Source organism: Ornithodoros turicata, chromosome 2 (genome assembly GCF_037126465.1).
Source record: "Ornithodoros turicata isolate Travis chromosome 2, ASM3712646v1, whole genome shotgun sequence".
NCBI classification, from domain to species: Eukaryota; Metazoa; Arthropoda; class Arachnida; order Ixodida; family Argasidae; genus Ornithodoros; species Ornithodoros turicata.
This window is the reverse complement of record NC_088202.1, coordinates 17,968,922-17,992,247: the sequence shown is the minus strand read 5'-3', so window position 1 is coordinate 17,992,247 and position 23,326 is coordinate 17,968,922. Positions and strand designations below refer to the sequence as shown.

General features: G+C 44.6%; 1 protein-coding gene and 1 long non-coding RNA gene across 2 annotated transcripts in view; one reads left to right on the top strand and one right to left on the bottom strand.

Moving 5' to 3' along the window:
- Positions 1–1,247: 1,247 nt before the first annotated feature.
- LOC135383167 (uncharacterized) overlaps positions 1,248–23,326 on the bottom strand; it is a 77,573-nt gene continuing 55,494 nt past the window's right edge. The window contains exons 6-8 of the mRNA XM_064612756.1: positions 7,934–8,017; positions 1,500–1,593; positions 1,248–1,336 (exon numbers count right to left, since the gene is read on the bottom strand). Of these exons, the coding sequence (XP_064468826.1) occupies positions 1,305–1,336; positions 1,500–1,593; positions 7,934–8,017 (210 nt within the window). The 3' untranslated portion in view covers positions 1,248–1,304. The remainder of the gene's footprint in view (positions 1,337–1,499; positions 1,594–7,933; positions 8,018–23,326) is intronic.
- On the top strand, positions 21,916–22,484 carry LOC135383166 (uncharacterized). Its single transcript, XR_010419709.1, has 2 exons — positions 21,916–21,981; positions 22,065–22,484. It is a non-coding gene; the product is annotated as an uncharacterized LOC135383166 (long non-coding RNA).

Genomic DNA, 23,326 nt, shown 5'->3' with positions numbered 1-23,326 from the left:
GTGAAAACGTCCGTTGGTGGCGCGGTGAATGTTTCAGTGACAGTAACAGTAACTCCCCCTGATACAGCAGAGTTAAGAGTTAAATCCATGTGAAATCATGGTGATTAGTGTTTTATTGGCGCAGGGGTAGCTAAAATTCAAGTTAAATCACAAAGGAAGCGAAATTTATCAATTGTAAGAAAGGATCCGAAGAAGGTGTAGGTGTTACGTAGAATTATGGTGCCACAAGTGCCACATGACCAATGGTGTCGTCTGCTATACTTCTGCTCGCCAACTCCCGATATCTCGGCGACGTGCGAATGCTCAGCATAAGACGCAGCAGAACTTCGTCTTCACTTCAGCCTTCACAATATTCCACGGGTATGTCCCTCGTGAGAATACACGATTATAGTGCTTAAGAACAACATGGATTAATTCAGATGGCACCCGGATGAAATTGAATAGCACCTGGATTATTTCAGACGGCACCCGGATTAAACTGAATGGCACCTGTATTATTTCAGGTGGCACCTGGACTAATTCTGATGGCACTTGGACTAAAATGCATGGGAAAACCTATAGTTGCACATCCCCATGTGTGTTTCTGGGAGATGAGGCATTTAAATTACAGCCAAACTTCTTGAGGGCTGGACAGGGAGAAGAGGATATTCAACTTCAGGTTGAGCAGAGCCAGGTAACATTACTTTATTGTTTCGCATACTTACCATTATCAAATGTCAAAATCTACGAAGGTTGTGTGTAATGCCACCCAGCATTACTCGGTCAAAATGTATTCATTACAGTTACTAGAGAGTCTACCTGAACTGAACCAAACCGAAACTATTGGCGTCATCTCTGAGCTGAACCTGAACCTTAGTCAAATCCAACCCACAAATGCTCGGTCCTGAAAGCTCTTTTGACATTTTTGGACACCATAGGCCTTCGATCCTTATTGTGAAGGGGCTCGTTATTTTATTCCCTACATCACCACCAGCAATGATGGAAGAGTATCGCTCCTGGCGATGTAACTCCCCATTCATCATCTACAAATAACGTTGGCGATGCTTAGTCATCACACCGAGGACTGATAAACGTCTAGCACTTACTCCGCTTACACATAAAATAAAATGCGATCCGATGATTCTAACTGAAGACCAAATATTACACCGCATAGAGAAAAGTGATTGTAGAGGGCTGTATCAACAGTTAGTTTTCGCAGAAACACAAACTCATGAATCAAGTGGTTATCCTTTATTTACTGGCTGATAGGAGGCGCGATATTTTGAGCCATCACCTATAAATGATCTACACAGTAGCCATAACCGTCACATATTCCCTTCCGCGAAGCCTGTGGCATCTGAAATAAGAAAATAATGAGTGTGTTATATAACATACTTATTAGATCCACAATCCGTCGGACTCTGGAGCGAAGCACGTAGTATGAGACTTAAGACAATATACTGTATGAGAGCTAGTCATTGCGAACGGCCCTTTGCAACGGCCAGCACGATCTAGCTTACCGTCCGTAGGCGATCTAGATTCCCCGCACGCGACACAGGTCACATCTGCGGTATACCTGCGGCTCCCGCGACGCACAGGCGAGGCGTGGCGGTTCTTCAGAGAAAGATTATACTTTGATTTAAGAATAAATTGGTTAAACACCAACGAACCCACACATACAAAGAATAGACATATACATTTGTGCATGTTAAAATATTTTATTAATGTGAATTATTGGCAATATGCAATCAAAACAAAGAGGCGTAAGGATAGAAAGAGGAATAGCAGCCGGCAACATTAATAGTTGATACACACTACAAATTTTATGATATGCTAATATCTGAGGCACACATTCAAAGCAATTGATATCAATTGGATAGATTCGATGCCTCTGCGCATAGACAATCGCAGAAAGCCCTCGCATTTCCCAAGCGGCTAATATGTATTAAATAACTTCTATGCAAGGACGCCACTTTCGTTGTTACCCTAATTCAACACAGGATATCGATACAGGATATGGATTCAACACAGATATAAGCAACAAGAAGTCATAGCAAGCATTAATTAATTAATAGCAAGCATCATTAGCTGTGGAACAAAACTTATACGTAAGGAAGAGACCATTCTAAGCATGCTGTCCTCGCGACCTGAGCCAGGGCGAACACAGACCTAACAGAACTCTCTGGGGATCATTGGGAGCATTGGGGATCATTAGGTGTACATGCGTTAAATGCAGTGTTTTGGTTTTGGAGCACGGTTTCGTTAATATTGTCCCTCCGGTAGTTTTTAGCGTTGACTACCGACAGTTTTAATTGCCGCTATGGTCGCTCGCTGTGATTCTATCCCTGCAATGATTATTTGATGTTCCTCTGTTAGCGTAGTATTTCTAGCGTTATCTATTACTGGTTTTAATTATACCTATCACTGGGTGTGTCCGATTAGGACCTCTGTGCATGTTCCTCTATCAACCAGTTCTTCTGTTGTGCTCTTCAGTTGGTAGATCCGTATTTAGTAGATTTTGAATAATGTGAGCAGAAGATAATTAATTCATCTTATATAGCTGTGTTGATTACATATAGTTTGAATTAAGATAATATCGAATGTCTAACAGGGAAAAGAATCGGTTTGGGTTGGAGAGAGTTCTCCCAGTCGTTTCGAGGAAGGAGGGAAACGGAATTTGATGAAGAAACCGGTTCCACACTTGCATCATCCCTCATCCCCTTATCATCCCCTGGCGATGAACCTCCCCACTCTCCTTCTGAAAATAAAGTTGTTGTTCCATCTGTCAATGTCATACCTCTGACATTTTCTAGCATTAACTATCCCTAATTTTAATTATTGCTATGATCACTGGCTGCGATTCTATCCGTCTAGTGATTCTTCGATGTTCCTCTGTTATGTACGATTTGTGGTGCGGACCATTGCTATTTTTAGTTGTTGTTCTGATTGGGTATGTCCAGGGTGTCGAACCGAAACGTTTTTCGTTCCGGTTACGTCATAAACGATCTGGTACCGGTTCTGCTCCGGAGCAAAAAAATAACGGTTCATACCGGTTTTTAACCCGTTCCGCTTCTGCTGGGAATATTCATCCCCCCCCCACACACACACAAAAAAAAAACAATGTTACAAAATGTAAACCCGTTTATTCCGTATACATGGCATTTAATATTAATAGACAGCTGTGAAAATGGTAGCTCCTGGTTCCTGTAGGTTACTGTCTGTTCAAATTTTTGCTTTCTCCTTTCTTGAAGCACATGCTACAAACGGACTTGTTTGTCGTGGTGTCAGACGTAAAGTACTTTCTTGCTGGATTGGAGCGATCGCGTCCCATCCGAATGTCTGTTGCTACTGTCTAGCCAGCAAGCACCACCGCACGAGTAAGACGCAAATCGAGGAACACCTTCACTCACAAACGCGATCGACGGCTCCGTTTGATTTTCTTCGTGTCCTGTCCACAAAAGAGTTGCCACTTCGCACGGGCTTGCCCTCGCGTATACGTAAATGTATTCAACTTAGCTGCTCTCAAACAAGGGACGCGTTGCGCGATATTACCGATAGAGAAGCCGTTACGCAGCCCCCTTGGGTCGCTGTTTAGTTGAGGAGAGTTTGCGGGGATCAAATTAAAACGAACACTACGGCACATTGCTAGAGAGTCACATGTACCTCTAAGTCTGTGTGCGTGCGCGAACGATAAACCGTTACAAAGGGAGCCTAAGGGTCATAGTATACCGACATACATTCCACCGTAACCGTAACCCTCGTATAGTATCCATGACATGACTTCAGAGCACACGACGTCTGTTTCATTCGCCTATCCGTAGTCCAAACCGGCGAAGTTTTTTGTTGCACCGAAAACCGTTAAATATATTTTTCGGTTTCCCTCCTGAGCGAAAAAAACGTATACGGTTTCGATTCCGTTCCGGTTCGCACCAAAATAGCGTTTTTTTTTCGGTTTTCGGTTCCGGTTTTCGGTTCGCTCCGACACCCTGGGTATGTCTGACTGTGCTCCTCTGTTGAATATCTGTCGCAAGGATTGTGTCAACTACAGCAAGCTGGGGAATGTCATCATAAACTTTATAAGTTTCGTTGTGATTGTTGTAGGCGGTTTTATTCACTATAACATTGGTTACATAGGTTAATGGGATACAGATCGGCTAATACATGTCCGCCCGCTACGGCGGCGTAGAAGGAATGTCCGTGTACGCAGCCGTACGTGCTTTTTCTTCTTTCGAACCCTGGATGGACTTCGCTCCTTCTGCTCCTTCTGTTGCGTCTGCTCCCTTTGCGGAGGCACCCGTGTCGGTGGGTTACAACATTGTATTGAACAAGAATCTCTTTTTAATCTCTTTTTTTTTGTACCCGGGTAGTGATATGGACACGGTGTGTGCATAGAATAGTAATTGCTTGCACATTTCTCAACTTGAAGTGTTGACTAACGATAATTTTAATTGCTATGATCGCTTGTTGTGATTCAGATAATAAAACAGTGGTGAGAAATTAATGCTTGCTACGACTTGTTACTACAGGTATCAGTGTCGATTGGAGATTAGTTGAAATTGGATAATATAGAGAGACTATTTCTTGCATGGAATTCATTTAATAAATATTAGCTGCTTGGAGAAATGCCATGGCTCGCTGCGATTGTCTGTGCGCAGGGTTATCGAACCTATTCATTTCATATGAATTGCTTTGACTGTGTTCCTCAGGCACTAGCATAGCATAAAATTTGTAGTGTGTATAACATATGAATATACAACGTACCTCATTTAAATTTTGTATAGAATGTAAGATTTGCACTTTGTATCTTGAGAGAGCGCGTCGTTCTTCAGTCGTCACGCGCAATAGTAACAGCAAAGGCGCGTTGCAGGTCATTCCCCAACAGCAGGCGTCTCTGGAGGACTGCATCATTGATGAACGCAAACGTAAAGACGACGCTGATGTCATCGCACACCAGTTCAGCCGCTCTCTTTAGCGTACCACTCATTCACATACGTCGCAAATTTCTCTCCAAAGTTCGTATCTTAGCTAAGCCTTAAAAATAAATTTGGAAAAACTCCGACAAAGAACCTCCGAATCTGCCCAAAAATAAATTCAGAAGGCCCGTAAATCTAATTATTTCTCGCACGATTATTTTTTATTGTTCGTCAATGAATTATTCAAGCGTTCTCGTAGAACCACTCTCGTTATGGCTGGTGTCTCACTGAATGAGTGAGTGAGGAAGATGTATTAGAGAATAGGAAGAGCGTGATTGGTCGAACTTGTATAGTTGAGGTACTCTAAGCTGAGGAGAGAGGCCTGCCTCTGTGGTGTAATAATAATATCTCTGACCGGAAATCAGGAGGGTCTAGTTTCGTGCTCAGGCGTCAGAACCTTTTTCCTGAGTTGTTTGATTTCATTGAAGGTGAACTTCGTCGTCAGTACTATAGGAGCGCCTCCGCTTTGCGATTACTAACTGGTCCTGCCGAAGATCTTCGATAGCGTTCTGTTTAGGAAGATCGTGCAGCTGTCGGGGTGTTTCTAAAAAAATTACCAGTGTGCGGTGCAAAAAAACAAGAAATACAACTGGATGTATTTCTTGAATACTTGCCGAACATAATCGGTACTTCCTCGAAAATAAATGTCTCCTACGTCTTCCTGCTGGACTTGAGCCGACGTCCTATACCAGTTCACAAGGAACGATTGAACGATTTCATGGTGGTTACATATTAAAAAAAAAAAAAAAACTAGATGCAGAGATAGCAATTATTCAATGAAATGGTACTCCGCATTAACGCTACCCGACAGCACTGGAAGACGGCTCAAGCAATATCGTGAGACGGTGCTACTCATGACACGAGAAACGCTACCTGTACCTACACAGTAAACTTTTTTACACTTTTTTGGTGTAAATGACTTGACTCATGGCGCACGTATTTTTTGTGTTGCCTCTACACCCGAATGAACGGTGTTTCGAAGACACACTTTAATTAGTTATATTCCTCATAAAACACTCTTATAATGGGCGTTTAAAAACAAGAACATTCTTAAAAGGGGAGTATTCTATTGAAAACACTCTTTAGGATGGAGTTGTTTTCTGGCAAATACTCCCTCTCAAATGGTGGTAGCATGCCCAGACATACAGTTCGACGTTCTTGCTTCTATGACAAGCACCACCCTGAACACTGCAGACTTCCAGCCGTGGTTCCATCGTACAATCTAAACCGAAGCAATGTGTTACAGGCACGCCTCGTTAGGTTGAGACACCGTGAGTGCCTAAGTTGGAAGAAAACTGGGCACCCTGTACTGGCGTACCGGATGAATCATATACTGAAATACCATCTGTTGGGGCACATTCGTTAAGTGTAGTGGGGCGGAATACGTTTGTAACGCTGACAGGAATGCGTTTTTGCAATTAACACGTACGCCTGCAACGAGTCAGAGCTACCAGCTAAATTTCTAACGTCCTACCATGTCAAACACTGTATTTTTGACTCAGGTTATTGTCCATTATGTGATTAATTTCTGAGCGGAGCTGTGAAACCAGCATAATTTTTCGTTGACTAATTAGAACACCATCTTTAACACTATATTCCCAGTTCAAAACGGGTGTAAATATGATGTATTGGGTGAAAAGGGTGTTTTCATAGGAATACACCTGTTTTGAGCGAATAAAGGAGTAAAATGACTTAGTGTACGTGGACATGCCCCAACCTACGGAAATCTATCGCTGACGCCCGAGTGAAACTGGAGACCTTCTCATAATTACAAGTGGCGCTTGCTAAAATAAAGGTTTCTACTATAGTATAAATTTGTGATTGTAATAATATGTGACCTCTAAAACGGAATTGTCAACACACACAGCACTCAGGACACACAGTAAATTCAAAAACACCCTTTTGGGTATAGACCGATTACACCTTTTTGTCCTATGGCTGGCACCCTTTTTACACCGTAAAACTGTAACACCCTTTTAAAAAGGTGTATTGTGCAAAAAAACTCCGTTACAAAGGGTGTTTTTAACATAAAACACCCTTTTTAATGCTGTTCTGACACTGTTTCAAATGGGTGTTTTGCATGTTTTACACCTTTCAAAAAGGTGTAATTGAATGCTGCAGCGCATCCCTGCGGCTGGATACACAGCAAATCATTTTACAGCTTTTTTGAGTAAATTGCTTGTCTTCTAACCGACTCCTTTTTTCACACCACAGTGACTGGTGTTCTTTAATACACCCTTTACTAAAGCATATTCATATTCTATAGGAAGCATTCCTACAATGGGTGCTTTAAAGAACAACACTTTTATTAGGGGCGTAATCCAACAACAACAACTTTATTTCTGACTTTGCAGAGTGGGGAGGTCCATCGCCACAGGACTGGCGGGCGTAATCCTTTGAAAACGCCACGTGGAAAAAGGGTGTTCTGTAGAGAATACCCCCAATCATATCGCGTTGCTCCTGCAGCAGCTGCAGGCTCGCATTTTCACTTTTGTGGCAAACGTCACACGAAAACAAAATGCGGTTATTCAGGCCTGTGTTGAATGCCTGTGTACCCTGTATAACGCACTGCAAGTGTGAATAGTGAGTACCTGTGCATTTATTGGCAAAGTTGATCAGGCACTGGAGTTTCGGCAGATTGCTGGCATCGCCTGGATCGCAGTATCGTAACGTCGTCCGTGCTCGTGCAATGAGCGCCGTTTCGATGCCGCGATCTCCAGTCGATGCCAGCAATGCGCCCGGGTTTAGCCCGGACACCCTCGTGTATTGTCACCAAGCAGGAGAGCTACATATGAAGGTAGACCCCTCGTATTGCCAGCTGTAGGATGGGACAAGCGGTAGCCTGTATTGGCGTGCTGGATAGATCATATACTGAAATACAAACTACTTCTCATAAATAAATTTCAGTCACAACTTTGGTTTGCAGTTGTTCACTAAAATTGTCTCTTGCAGTGCGTTTTGAACAGGTTATTCGTCCTTACCAGGCATCCTGTTCCGTCCGGACGGTTGGCAGGGCTTGCACCTTCGCTCCAGTAATATTTGCAGCCGAAAGGTCCGTAACTGTTCTGTTTACAAGAGAAAGAAGGGTCGTGGGTGAGGAAAGATCAGACTGCTGCATTTGGAAGCACACTGAAATTAGAAGGCAACCTCAGACCGAGAATGATTATCGCACGTATTTTCTACTATCTTTGGGTTCACAGTCTCGGAAATACTCGTATGCCAGTGGTGCTGAAAGCCATTCAGATATATGTACCTATCATTCAAGAGCATAGCTTTGACATACGTGGATGTACTGGCGATATGCGACGGAATCAAGAATAAAAGACTAAAGACAGCGGCTTCGAGGCGAGCTTCCGTTTAGGGTAGGATTACGTGAAGTCCCCCTCCCCCTCCCACATGCACACACTAGATGTCTTTGTAAACAAAATAAACTTTAAAAAGCCTCGCGTGTAGTTCCGACATCACGAGTGATCACCAGTGATTATTGTTCTATTGCTGTACGGCACATCCTCTGGCGAACGCGCCGGGGCAGCTGCCCCTCTCGCACCCATCGGAACGCCTCTGGGGAAGGCAACGCTACAGTGCTCGACCGAATTACTTGTCATAATTAACTGATGACTAATTTAATCTCGGCCAGGGAAGCGCCAGAGGAAATATATTATATTATACATTAAACCGTCGTGTAAAGAAGATGGTTTCGTTCAACCGAGTGTCATGATAGCCCATGATAGCGGCGCAACAACACTTTCAGTGATCTAATGATCATGATTCATCACAGTAAAAGTGGTGTGTACTAATGAGTCCGTATTCACCAACTTACTTAAACTATCGGCTTAGTGACGTCGGGTTTAAATAGATCACGTGAGACTTTCGTTCGCCAATCCCGGATCACTACCCCATGCTCTACCAACTGTTGCTGCGAAGCTATGGCACCGCACATAGTGAGCTTCCTGCACGGCGCATGCGGATTTCACCAGAGTCTGCCAGAAGCGATGGTGACCGGTAGGCCTTATCCCCGGTTCACATACAATTTTTCATCAAATCTTGGGTAAGTTTTCATTGATATAGTTAATAGATGCGCAGAGGACACGGACTTGATCACAGTGGCACGAATATTTGCTTCAAATGTTCCATTTCGATCATCCACCCAAGCTACTTAAACTGGTGGTTTAAGCCCCATGCATTTGAATGGAGCGTATTTTAAACTAGGGGAGGGGCTAGTTTAACGTCGGTCTAAGTTCGCTGCAACTACTGTGAACGTGTGTGTTGAAAAAACTATCGTAATATTGTTGAGAAAGGTGATCCTGCACCAATTCGAAGTTAACTGGTAAAAATTCAGCAGAATCGTTTTAAAAACACGGCTAGTAAAGAAAACGGCATAACGCTTGACCGGGGGTACGAAATGCGGCAGTTGTCTTTAGAAGGCGCTATTGTGAACTTTTGCATGACAAACGTAAACACCACCGTCAGAGTGTGGTCGAAGAGAGTGACATCGACATATGCCACTGGACAAACTCCATATACCAATCTAACGGACCGAGAGAGCGTGCGGATGGCCGAACGTCAATCTGCATCTTCAAAAACAAAGTGTAAGTAGTGCTGGTGCTTATTATGTGTATTATCTCCTTTGATACACACTGTAAGCGCCCCCATCATTGTACAGTAACAGCAATGACATGCTAGGTGGTTGCTGCGAGCCCCGATGGAGATATTGAGGGGCGTTATCCACTGGCTTGTTTATCAACCATCCCAGTATCTGTCATCTCTTCGCAGCGTGTCTAATCTCCAGAGACATTTAACAGTGCAATAGGACTGATCATAAAGTGCATTAGCGTCTTGCGGCTGACTGTCGAGGCAGGGGGACATTGCATGTTGTTGCACCACAGTGAACGCGAAATCCGAGCAGATTTTACATTCCCAGATTATGAAAATACCTGAGCAAAAGCGAACGAGGTCCCCATTTCCCCTGGATTGACGTGCAAGCATAGATGAAACTGAAATGTGTGGTTTACTTATTTCAGCGTGTCACAGCAGAATAGACCAATGCAAAACAGCTACTCAGGTATCGTGTTACTACTGCTACACTCTAAATCCTGTGACGGACATGTGCCAGTTAAAAAAGTTCCCTCAGAAAGTGCAGCCGGTACACAACCGTAGCCGTCTGGAAACAGCCGTAACGGTTATCAAATAGCAAGCACCAGCGACCCTCATCGCGAAATTTCAGCAGGAACAAAGCCGTCACGTTGGTATGAAACGCCGTTGTGCCCGCTGAATAATATGTGTGCCTCCTGAACCTCGTACTCGTGTGCTTGTTGAATAATGCGTGTGCCGGCTGAATATGCGTGCCTAGCGTACTACGTTGCTCCGCGCTCCGCCGGTGAGGAGTGACATGGCACAACGTATTCTCCCGCAGTACGTTCCTTCCCGCTTTCTTGCCCGCTATCTGCGTTGCAACCTCGCCTTTGAGAAGGATGCCACCTTGCTTTTTAAGTACAGGTCTAATATTTGCTTAAGGTAAGTCAACCTAGCTGTGATGCATCGTACGACGCCTGCGTTTTACTCGTGTTTAACAATCGAAGTACATTCGAAGTACATCGTAAATGGCGGCAGGAGAGGATCGGCTGCATTGGTGAAGCTACGATGTACATTACAAGCGAGGTTAATTGTATTCTTTCGTTATAGGTGACCGTGGGACTGTATCGACTGCGAGAAGGTGAGTTACAAAATGGGGTACTATTCCAGCATTAACGTTGGAACAATAACAGCGTGATATTCACTTCGGTTTCTTTACAGGTTGTTTCATGTCTCAACGGTCACACATACGCGTGCAAAATTGCAACTGCTTCTCACATCGAATTGGTGTCTGTTGCCACTTGTTGGACAATTGTTCCTCGGCTATTTCTTTTGAGGAACTGTCGTGTTCGTCACTAAGGATCTTCGTTCAGCTTTGCAGTACCAGCCTGTTCGAAGTTTCGAGGATTGTGTGTTCGGCGTTTGGAAGACTGCCTGGTGCATCGGATGGGTTGTGTGTCCGTGCAATGTGTGCTCTATATGTGTGTGTTGGGATTAGTGAACCGTGTATGATTTTCATTCGGCAAACGATGATGTACTGGACGCAATTTAAAGGTACGTGCAAGCCAATAAAATTTGGTGTTTCATGTTCGATGTGCTTGGAGCATTTTCTTCCTTGCTTTTTCTTTTCTTTTTTTTTTTTTTTTGCGAAGCGTGGAGGTAATTTTTCTGTTAGGGAACTCGAGAGGCGCAATGTGTTTCGCGTATTAGTGGGTACAAGTAACCCTTCGATACGTCCGGTACACTGTTCCTCCTGGCGTCAGCAGGGATGTCGTACCAGTTGCTTCAGGGGGCACATGGCACCTGCAGCTTTCCCAGGCACCGCGTGCCCCTTGAAGCCATCTGGCACAGTTTTCTTTTTTTTTATGTGCCAGTTGATCAGACGGCACCTATCCGTCACTGGGTTTAGAGTGTACATTACAAAACATTCAAAAAGACAGCTGCTTACTTCTATATTTATTTATTTATCATCTGGTAACTGTAGATATGTTTTTTAGGGCTTCTTCGGCAATGTGCTAAAGGAGGCTGCAAATCTTTGAACGCATCATTACTATTGCAGGTACACAACCAGGACCAACCACTGACAGCTTTTGTGCATTGTAGAAGCACAGGTATTCTGGAGATCCTTTCTTATCTGCTATGGACTCATTCATCACAACAACTTTGTATTCGTGAGCTTTTTGTTTACGTTCAGACAATAAAGGCTATTAGGTAGTTCCATAAGGATGACTTTTTTCATAGAAGCGTGCACTCTGGATATCCCGCTCAATTAGTTGCCAAGGTTACATGAAAACATAAGAGAGGTATGGCGCACAAGAAAAAAAGAAGTATTTGCTACATTCCACGTGCTGACCACACTGTCGTACTCCAATATAGTTGAATCACACAGGAAAGGGCAATGTGTACAGAAACTTTGACGCACAAATCCCTCTGGAATCATGCCACGTAATTTATCATATACACCTGCATCCACATTGCAATCATGCTTCTATGTATCGCAAATGCCACAATGCCTCTAATTTGGCTGTGTTGTGCATGTCATCAACGTGTTCTGAATACAGTGACGCGCACACTTGCCTCGAACAGCTGTCATCGGCGCTGATAAGCGAATGGGGTCGGATTCACAAACGCGATCGTAAGTTACGCTAAGATGCGCTAAAGGGAAACCTCCATGGAGCGAATGTACAGCGAAAAAGCTGCGAACTTCGCTCAGCGTCGGACGCCCTGCGCGAGGCGTCAAAAATGTGAGCGTCCGCCGCCGATCTGCCCATGCCAGATATTTTCGCCCAGCGTCCGCGATTCCGGAAGCGTCAACTGCGGATGAACCAATCAAAGTGCTCTTCCGCTACGAATCTATGCCAGATCGCCTCCACGTGGTCGTCTCACTGATCTCTATGTATAAAGGCTGGATCGCGCATGGGAGAGGGGCTCGCGGGGGAGAGGCGTGCCTTCGGGCCGCCATGTTGGTGGGCCCTAAAGTGCTGTGTGCGCCCATAGAAAACAATGGGAGGCAACAGAGATTGTGAGTATTTATTGCGCTGCAAGCATTGATCGTTGTTTGTCATCACACAATTTTGTAAGGTGCCAGTATACTGATGTATCCTAACAGTGTTTCACAGGTGTCCTGCCGTTCGATTCTTAATTACGTTATGTTTTGCATTCCGAAACTAGACCGTCACTGCAGTGCAGCGCTGGGGATTGTACTACAGCACGTTTCCCAGCCAATATTTCAATAAGAAACGACTTCAGGTTAACAACAACCATGTATATAATATCCCGTACTGCGTTCTGGACAAAAATTGTTCCATAAAGAGCGGTCCGGGAAAATATATACTCGCATGGCAGAAAGAGATCGTTCTGTAGAATCACAGCCGTTGTTTTAGCCGTGTATGTGTTTAGTATGTTTTATATCAAGCATCGCCTTAGAAAGAGTCTTTTAGTAAACGACAGCAGTGCTTTGCCTCGCAAATATGGACACACCGAAGCAGCCCAAATAATTACTTCACGCAATTAGATCACACTCGTTAGGACAGTTAATCAGGTAGTGATGTTAATCAATTAAGTTACTTAGAAAGTGGTAACACCTCCTTGAGAGACAGGACTTATCCCTTTTTGAAGTACAGCCCTTCTATGTTTGTTTGCTTCTTCCTTTGTTCTGATTATTTGCAGGCGCGGTTGTGCCAAACTCAATGTCCTTCTTCATCACTCACATGCTAGCTTTTGTTGAATACAACTGCAGTGTGAGAAAAGCTGCTTGGGGACGTGGTCCTGCTATCCAGTGCTGACTTTGTCATGCTTGTTATGTGGAGCATGTTCCAAAAAATGCAGCTCCACGTATGGTCTTCAAATTGCAACAGGACTATTTGGAGCTTGAAACAGTTGTGATTTTGTCATTTTGGCTCTCGTGTACCCTGTCTGTGAAACGCAAACAAAAAAGTCTAACACGATATGCTTTTGTAATGAAGATCACTGATGATGAGTAAAGAGAATATACGACAATGAAAAAAATGGCTAGGAAGCAAGCGAGCTGGTGAAGGTGATGCATAATGTAAAAACCCCGAGACTAGGGAACACGAAGGGACAGACACAGCACGAAGTCTCAAACACAGCTGAAAATTTTACTTCACAAAACAAGAAATATATACAAACAGAAGGGAAGGGAACACTATTTGAGAACAAAATAGGAGGTCATTTCGGGGGAACCAGCAGTTTGTTCAAGGCCGGACCGAGGATTACAGAAGGTTTGCTGACACAGTTTCCACAAGAAGTTATGAAAAGGGTCTCTCTCAAAAGTCTTCTGTGGGGGTCCACTTCGGATGCATTTACAATTGTTTCATCCCATAGAGGGAAGCAATCTGAGCATTCTTCCAAATGTTTTGCAATTTCAGAGTTTGAGAGTCCCCTCTGTGGAAAGTCAGCTTCTCCGTTTGAATGATGCTAGTTACCCCCATCACACGTTACTTGGTGCTTTAGATGTTTTGTTAAACACCTTCCTTCCTGGTTCACCTGAAGCTAAGCCCTCTGTCCCCAAACGGGTGGTTTTACCCTTCTTTCACGAAGTGTCTCACCACTTGATAGCCGTTGCGAAGAAGTTTCAAATCAACATCGTTTTCAGGAACAACTTCCGTCTTGACCGCCTCACGCCTTTCGCCAAACCTGAAGTTTTTTGCAAGAATCACTGGAATAAATTTGTCCCCTGTTCTTCAAACGTTGTTTACCAGATCCCCTTAGCTTGTGGTTTCTGTTATATTGGCCAGACAAAACGTTGCTTAAATGATCGTTTGAGAGAGCATTCTTTAAAAGCAAAAAATAAAGCTTCAAACTCTGAAATTGCAAAACATTTGGAAGAATGCTCAGATTGCTTCCCTCTATGGGATGAAACAATTGTAAAGGCATCCGAAGTGGACCCCCACAGAAGACTTTTGAGAGAGACCCTTTTCATAACTTCTTGTGGAAACTGTGTCAGCAAACCTTCTGTAATCCTCGGTCCGGCCTTGAACAAACTGCTGGTTCCCCCGAAATGACCTCCTATTTTGTTCTCAAATAGTGTTCCCTTCCCTTCTGTTTGTATATATTTCTTGTTTTGTGAAGTAAAATTTTCAGCTGTGTTTGAGACTTCGTGCTGTGTCTGTCCCTTCGTGTCCCCTAGTCTTGGGGTTTTTACATTATGCGGAATATATGAGTTCAAGTTTATTCAATATTTTATATCATTCATTATATTATTCAACATTTTATGTCAAGTTTATACAACATCAAGTTTATTCAAGTTCAAGATTTATTTCTTGCACTTATGCGTTTCAGGATACAATGAACGTGCAGGGAGGTCGCAAAAAACTACATTTATTGTTTTGTGACCTTGCTACAATGGCAATATATATTTTAGGAATGACAATGGTCAGGTACGCTCTCTCAATTTTAGGTTGGAATGAGCAATGAATAGCAACTTCCCTCCTGATATTTTCTCATATATGCTAAATTTTAAATTTAATGTGATCGAATATGTGATAATATAATAATAATATATAAGAATATAATATGTGATAAATGAATGTGATCAACAGTAGATGTAAACAACATGAGTAGCCAGAGAAGTGCATTCTCAATAAATAATTTTCTTCTTATAGCGTATATGTGCATGCTTATTAACTGAAACAATTGTCACAGTTATCTGACAAGTTTTAATTTCTGAGAGTGTACCGTAGAGGCTGCTTAGATCTACAACAGTTCATACAAGGTATTATATACTGTGAATGCCTTTAAAAATCCCATGTGACACATATGCCTTTACTTTCTGGAGATGCTGTGGTAGTCAAAGTTTGTGGGCATTACGCAGGTTCTGCATCCATTTCTTGAGTATGTCGAGGCAGCTGTGAAGTAACCTGCATTGATGATTATTATTCCAATTTTTCTGGTGCATCGACAACAAAGGAAATAATACATCAGAACATTGGTTCGGGTGCAACCAGTTAAAAATGAATATATGGTGTTTAATAAATGCATTGGACAAATGTTAAAACATCAGTTTAAAACATGGTTTACAATCCCTGTATCTTCTAAAAATTAAAAAGATTAAAAACTATTCTAAAAAGAATATGGGGAACTCTTCTAAAAAGAATTATAATCTCTAATTATTATATTGCTGGGTGAAGGAGCCTAAAGTGTAAGGTGTGTTTCTGATGTGAACATGTAAGAAAATATGCAAAACTGAGAGAGGCTAACCACAGTGCGTGCACTGAGGTTGTTTCTTCCTGTAAAGTAGAAACCAGTGGATGAGGAACGTGATACTTACCTGTACACCCAGCCGTATCACACTGCACAGATTGTTCACTGGGCAGCCCTCATGACGAAACCTGTATTGAGAGACCACTTTTGCCTTAAAACTGCTACAAATAGCACGACACGCTACAAATTATTACTATCGTAACAAGCTGACGATACAGCTCAGACACAAAGGCGTTATTCAAGTCGCGCCACACCACCGTTACGTAGGATTCTTTGTCACAAATCAAACCAAGGCACAAAACAATACCAATACATGAAAAAATGTGACAATCGTGGTCTTATTATGACGTAATACCGAATTTGTGCGCGAAGGTAATTCAAAGAAATGAATGTGGCACTTGCTTCCGCAAAGAACACCGTGTACCATGCTAGCAATGCATGCAAAAAAGCGCTAGAGTGCTTGCACATATATTGATGACAACACTACCTGTGTAGTGTAACGTGTTCTTTCAAGCATATTATGAACTCAAACTGTATTTGCCGCCGTGTAAAATGCAAGTGTGCTCGATTGAACGTCGGAAGAGCGATCAAGCAACCTGCATCCAGTGCTCGTTTTGGGCAAAAAAACACTTCATAATGGTCAACTAAATATACAGAATGGACGCCTGTTTATTCCTCGATGAAGAGTGACTCACCTGTATAAATTTAGGCCCTGTAACCTTGCCAGTACGGTTGGTACGACCGTAATTGCAAGGAGTTGCCATGATCGCTGCGGCGGCTGTTGTGGGTACAGTAAGATGGCGGCCGGTTTCTTCACGCTCGCGCTCCCTATCCGCGATCCAGCCTTTTACAATCGAGATCAGTGGGTCGTCTGGTCTCGTGAATCATCGTCACCGTCCTCTTCTTGCAACTGGATGCTGTTGTCTGCTCGCTCTTTCACCAACTGCATCGTTAGAACGTGAGGCATTGTCTGCCAAGAAACATGTTTTCCTTTCGCAGTAGTGAATATGCTTTTCGGTACGTTACTGGGCGCATCTTTTCAGACAGTTGTTGGATTTAGTTGAAAAATTTGTGACATTAAATGTACTTTTTTGAGCAATTGATTTCACTAAGCTTTCACCTTATACCCTGGCAACACTGACATCACAGCATGACTTCCCGACGCCGTCCGCTGGTTTTTCGCTCCATGGAGCTGGTGCCGGCGAACAACTGGCGTCGGAACGCGCGTGGCAGTCTGCCGCGCGAACTTCGTTGCAAAAATCCGCTCCATGGAGATTGCACTTAAGACGTCGTAGCCTGCGACGCACATACGACGGCGTCGTAAGAGCGATTCACACAGCTATAGTAGTGGAGAGGGTATCCCCTTTGACGAGGTAGAGGGAGTTGCTCGCTTCCTGTCACGTGCACCTCAGAGAGAAACAGCCAAAGGGTGCGAGACTATGTTTTCGCTATGGTAACGATGACGAAAATTTGTAATCGCACCAATAAGACTCGTCCCGGTAGAAGAAGACGAAGTTGTTCGTCCCCAAATGTTTTGTTACTGCACGTGCTCTCGGTCTTTCGGTAGCCATAATGGATGCCATGCAATCGCAGGCGAAACGTGTTCGATGACACAGCAAATATATTCCCAGTATGTTCGTCTCTGGGAGGGGGTGGGTGAGGGTGTTTTGTAAGCGGTGTGTGGCACCCAGCTTTGCAGCTTTTATGGCTTGTTTTGCCTTTCTTGCACACAATTTGGAGGGGTGTTGGGGGATGCTTGAAAAATCCTTGCGACCCGATTTTACGGAGCACAAAGTTGAAGCATTTCTTGAAGGTTACCAAGCAAAAAAATGCCTCAATGTCACTTCGGGAATGGCCTCGAAGGTTATGTGGCAAAGTGCAATGCTTTAGCGCGTATTGCGGGGTCTTGGTTTGCCGTCTCCAAATCCGCCGCTGCCAAATAACGCCGCCAGCGTTCTTCGTAAGACTGTTCGGGAGCTCTCGCAGGATTCCGCCGTAAGCTGCGAAGATTTTGCGACGCGCGCCCTTCGTGAATCTACACTTCGTCGTAACTTTCCCGTACGACGAAGATACGACAGATTCCGTCGCACGAGCTCTTTGTGAATCCGGCCCCAGGAAACCAGATTGGGATGATCCACTATTCCCTTGAAGGGCGGGGGGAGGGGGGGTTCGGTACGCGCAACGGTTGCTTTCGCCGCACCGCACCGTTTATCTGACGCATCCGTTACGCGTACTGACCTTCCCTTCAACGGGATAGTGAATCATCCCAATCTCGTTTCCAGCTGTCTATCGGCGCATGATGACACGCGCTCCGCTGTTCGAGGCAAGTCTGCGCGCCATTGTAGCTGAGTTCCAAAATAGCGAACCAAACCAATATCCTTCTTATATGCATATGTGTAGTGCATCACTGCGCTTTCGATTGTGTTACAACTTGTTCTTCTTGCACCAGCTCAGGTGCGTGCTGAGTGTCCACGGTTTTTGCTGTAAGACATGTCCATGTACATTGGTACTCTCATTTCACACCAGCTCTCCTCTGCCTTGCATTCCACCCCTAAATGTACAGCAGTGAGTGGAGGATGGGCAGAATATGGGCATACTACGGTCATAAAGTTCTGATGTAACTAAGAATGTGTCATTAGCATCATGACAAATTATTTAACATCTATGGATCTGACATTCGAAACAGTGCCTGATTGCTGTTGCAATACGAGACGCCATCCCGTTCGCAAATCCCTGAATGACCTGAATCAGGCCTGAATCCGGGAGCATTCAGGCGGATTCCGGCGACGTTCAGGCGCTATCAGGGGATTCCGGTACACGTCCGACCGGATTCCGGGTAACACTTTCCGGAATCAGGTCGGATATATACCGTCGTAATATTCCGATTATACCTGAATGACACCTGAACAAAACCGGACAAAAGTGTCTCGTTGGCCGCGTAACATCGAAACATACGAGGGTGATTCCATAAGTTTCCGGCCCGACCAACTTTTAATAGTCATAGGGACGAAACAAGTGTATCACTTTTCCCTTAACTTCGATGCATTTTTGCCACATTTCAACCAGCATTCTTATACCCTTGAAAAGATAGTCAGAAGTTTTGTCCGCAAAATGCTGGAAAACTGCCTCTTGCACCTCACTATCTTTTCAAATCTCCGTCCTCTGAGATCCCTCTTCAAGTTTGAGAACAGGAAGTAGTCACTCGGTGCCAAGTCTGGACTGTAGGGTGGGTGGTGGATTGCTTCGAAACTGCACTCCTTCAGTGCAGCCTCGGCAACAGAAGCCGTGTGGGCAGGGGCATTGTCCTGGAGCAACCGGACACCTCGACTCAACCTGCCGCGCCTCTTTTCATTGATGGCGTCTCGCAGTCGGTGCAGGAGTGAAGCATAATAAGTCGCATTCACTGTGGTGTTCCTCTCTTTGAAGTCGATGAGGAGGATCCCGTGACAATCCCAAAATATTGTTGCCATGATCTTCTTTGTGGATTGTGTGACCTTGGCTTTTCTTGTGGGTGCTTCTCCTGGTTTGCGCCATTCCATCGACTCCTTTTTCGAAATGGGATCATAATAGAGCACCATAGTCTCATCCCCTGTGACAATTGACTTCAATATTTCTTCTTCGTTCTCTTGACAGAGTTCCAAAAACTCTTTGGCACAGACGACGCGCTGTTGCTTTTGAACTGACGAGAGAAGTCGTGGCACCCATCTCGCACTGACCTTTTTCATGGGAAGGCCGTCGCGAATGATGCGGAAAACGGTTGTCTTGGAAAGCCCCAGCCTTTCTGAGATTTCCTTCACCTTCAGACGCCTGTCGCTCAGCACTTCCTCCTCGACAAGAGACAAATTTTCTTGTGTCAGCACTTCCACTGGACGACCATCGCGTGGATCATCTACAATAGACTCTCGCCCCAGTTGAAACTGCTTAGCCCAATCTTTTACCGTTGTGTATGACGGAGAGGCTTCCCTGTACACGTTGTCCAGTCGCGCTTTAATTTCTTTAGGCGAAAGTCCCTCTTTTGTCAAGAATTTTATCACAGCGCGGTACTCGATTTTTTCTATTTTAACTGAAGAGTGCACCTTGGCTGTTTGAAATGCCGCTCTCCAACCGACAAAAGCATGGAGAGGGTTGAGGGTGGTGCTCTGGCCCTCCAAGAGATGGTGCCACGCGTCCTAAATCGCATTTTCAAATTCGCGCGCATTTTCCGCCTCGGGCCGGAAACTTATCGATCCACCCTATTTTCACGCAACTTCTTATTCCGACGACAACGGTCCCGGGAGAAATGGTCCCAGCTGCTTAGAGAGAAAAAATGGTCTTGTTCAAGCCAGTGACGGCATACCACGGGATAAGTGGCATTACAAACATGATGTGACCCAACCATTCTGGCGTATATAGGCAACCAAGCGTCACCCTTTTCTGACGCTTTTGCTGTGTGCGCTATATAGGCATGCGCGCCGTACGTAGCCAGTACAACCCCCTACACTTTTTTGCAAGATACTGTACAAGTAATTTTCGCGAAATTCGTGAGGGCTCCTCGAAATATCTGACCGGGGGACAGGGCAGTTCGGCAAGGATTCGCACACTAACCAAGTAAGGACGCCTCATCGCCGCCCTCTAAGTAAGAACCGGCTCAAAAGGAAGACAATAATATATGACACGGATTACTGACCAGTTGTGATGCCTTCTGTAAAGTTCTGCATGAGACGCCAGATGAAAGGTGGACGCACCGTACACGGTGGATATACTATAGTGTCGCAAATTTAAGGTTCCGCAAATCATCTCAGGATCCTGGCTTCTCATAAATCCACGAATTATTGAGTCCGCGAATTCAATGGCTTATACAGTAATTAATCAGATTGAGCTCGCTGCAGTTGACTCTTCTGATGTGCGGTACCGTTAGTAATTCGCACATCTAAATACGACACGTAACAGAAGCATATGCGGACAGATCGTAGCTCTGTTTGTCGTGTATGTGTGCGTAACACCTTCTATTGCGCACTAATGTCACATGAAGAATACACAACACTTTAGAGAGATTTCGCAGCTAATTTGTCAGTGATCATAAATAATCAAAATGTTAGAACCACATCTGGTGAGATGGTGCGATATTTCGGTATTTCCAATAAAGGTTCGTCTGTCTCCAAGAACTGGTTTCCGCCTGTCACGGGGAAATTCCTAGCACAATGGGGAGAATGCGCTGACATGCAGGCGCTTACCCTTCCCCTATTCTACCCCTTTGGTATCTCGGGCCTCCTAAGGAACTGTTCTACTTTTGAACTGCGGCTGACGTCACTGGATCATTCTTTGTGGTGAGGACCAGGAGTCATTTGCTGCCCGTCGTCCGCAGAGGAAGGCTCCCAAGTCGGAGAACATGGCGTTCGCACTTGTGCACTTTGAGAACGAAATTTTTTTTTGTGTGTGCGATAAGTCCCACATACGAAAATTTACCACGGAGATCCGCCTCGGTAGCAAGATCAAAGTTCGCTGGGAAGGAAGGAAGCACTGTCCTGCTTCCTTTAAACAATTATCCGGTAAGTGGACTGTACTTTTTTTCTTTTTACTAAACGGTTTGCTAAGCGTTGGTTATCTGTGCAATATAATGTAGAGACGGTTGTACTGCGTATATGCGTGCCGCTTTATTAAATGTCGTGTATGTTCTCATTACAGATGACGAGGTCTGGCTGCAGCATGAGATGGACGCCATGATACAGGAATAGAATAGCGAAGAGGAAGAATAAGAAGAGCAACCAAAATTTGGTAGTGACACCACACGAGGACGTGGCTACCATGCAAGCGCTTGACCTGCTGCAAGAGCTTAATGGAACGTGTGCCGTGGAGGAAGAAAACGCTACACTGCTAGAACAGTTGCGCCTACCTGAAGAAAAGCTTCGTAATATTGAGGAGGAGCTGCGAATCGTGCAGCGGCAGCTTGCAACACATACGGGTACGTATTTCCTTTATATATTTTCTAACCACCAGCTGCTTGAGGATCAGCGCAGAAGATATCGGTCCAACTTGATTAACTCGCTTTCGTTTTGCTCGCTGTTCCAGAACTAGACGGACATTTGAAGTCTGCTCGCCGGCTATCAACCACTGCGTCAGCATCCTGACAGAGGCAGTGCCTGCGTCAGCGGAAAAGCCAGCCACAGAAGCCGTGGATAGGCATGAGCCGGAGCTTGAGGTTGACGAGAATGACCCTTACCTTCTTCAAATGAAATACAAGCCAAGTGACTTCCAGGTACGCTTGCGAAAGTTGTGCGTCGTGAATGTGCTGCTGTTAGGCAACATTAGGCTTAGATATATATGACATCCTGCACGCAGGTGGTTGAACTGCTGCCGGGGTCCGGCGTGTACATACCAGGGAGGACGTTAGCTGGTGCAATGTTAGCAAAGTCATCGACTGCAATGACAAGGTCACTGCTGGTCAGCATCTTTACGGAGGACGCACTCCAGTTATGCTCAGTGAAGGGCCGGCGGTATAACGGAACCCGTGGTCGCGTTGAGGGGGCACGGCACCGCTGTATCCGAGGGCGATCGACGCTATTATAGGCAAGCGGCCACCTCGTACGCTGTTGGCATTTCTCCACGGATTTGGCATTTGCAGAGTTCACCCATGCACATGGCGGCAACCGTGAAGACTGGAAAGCGGCAACCTCTGTTCTTGTGAGGTCGCTTGGGCGAAAACTGAGTGAATTGCGCGAACGAAAGCAGGACGATAATAAAGTCGTTGAGTGACGCCAATACGTTGTTTTTCGTTCCTCTGTACTCTGCATGCATTGCCTTTATGGTGCCCTTACTGTGTAAAGTATAATGCACGCGCGCGTAAAGCGCATTCGCGCCAGTTTTTCGTAGCGTATAGATTCAGTGATCATTCGGGATTCTATATGGATGTAGTCAGATGTTATTCAGTGATCGTTCAGGATCATATCCGGCTGCGATCAGTTTTTATTCAGGCTACTTAGTAATTATTCAGGATCCTATCGGGCGCATGTCTGGAAATATTCAGGCCCTGTACGCGATCACACCGGTTGTGTTGAGGTTTGGTTCAGTAATTGATTGCAGAACCGGATTGATTCCTGATGCTCCATTCCTGAATCAATCCTGATTCACATTCCCGCCCAATTTTGAATTCAGACCTGATTCAGATAACCTGATTCGTTCCGGATTCCGGAATTTCCATACTGGATGGCCTACATTTATTGCTGGAAAGCTTCCTTCCTTCACATCATCATCAGGAGAATATGTGACATCTCGTGCACACTGCATTCACTGCACGACTGGCAACAAATGCCTGTGACGTATGATTGTATATGTGTCACACCTGGTTATTTATTTTCTTTCAGGTAAGCAGTTCTTCAATGCCATATGTGAAGAAAGTTTATCGCTATACGAATATGCGGCTGGCATTAGCTTAGGCTCATGGCATACCATACCATCCCCAACAAAAAAAGATGTCTGTGTAAGAGCTAGCTTCACCATAGCTTCAGAAATGCTGTGGTTGTGTCTGTGGAATTTTTCACTTCTTTTTAACGGGAAATTCACACTACTTCTGTTTCGTTTTAGAACCCCCTCTCCCCTACATT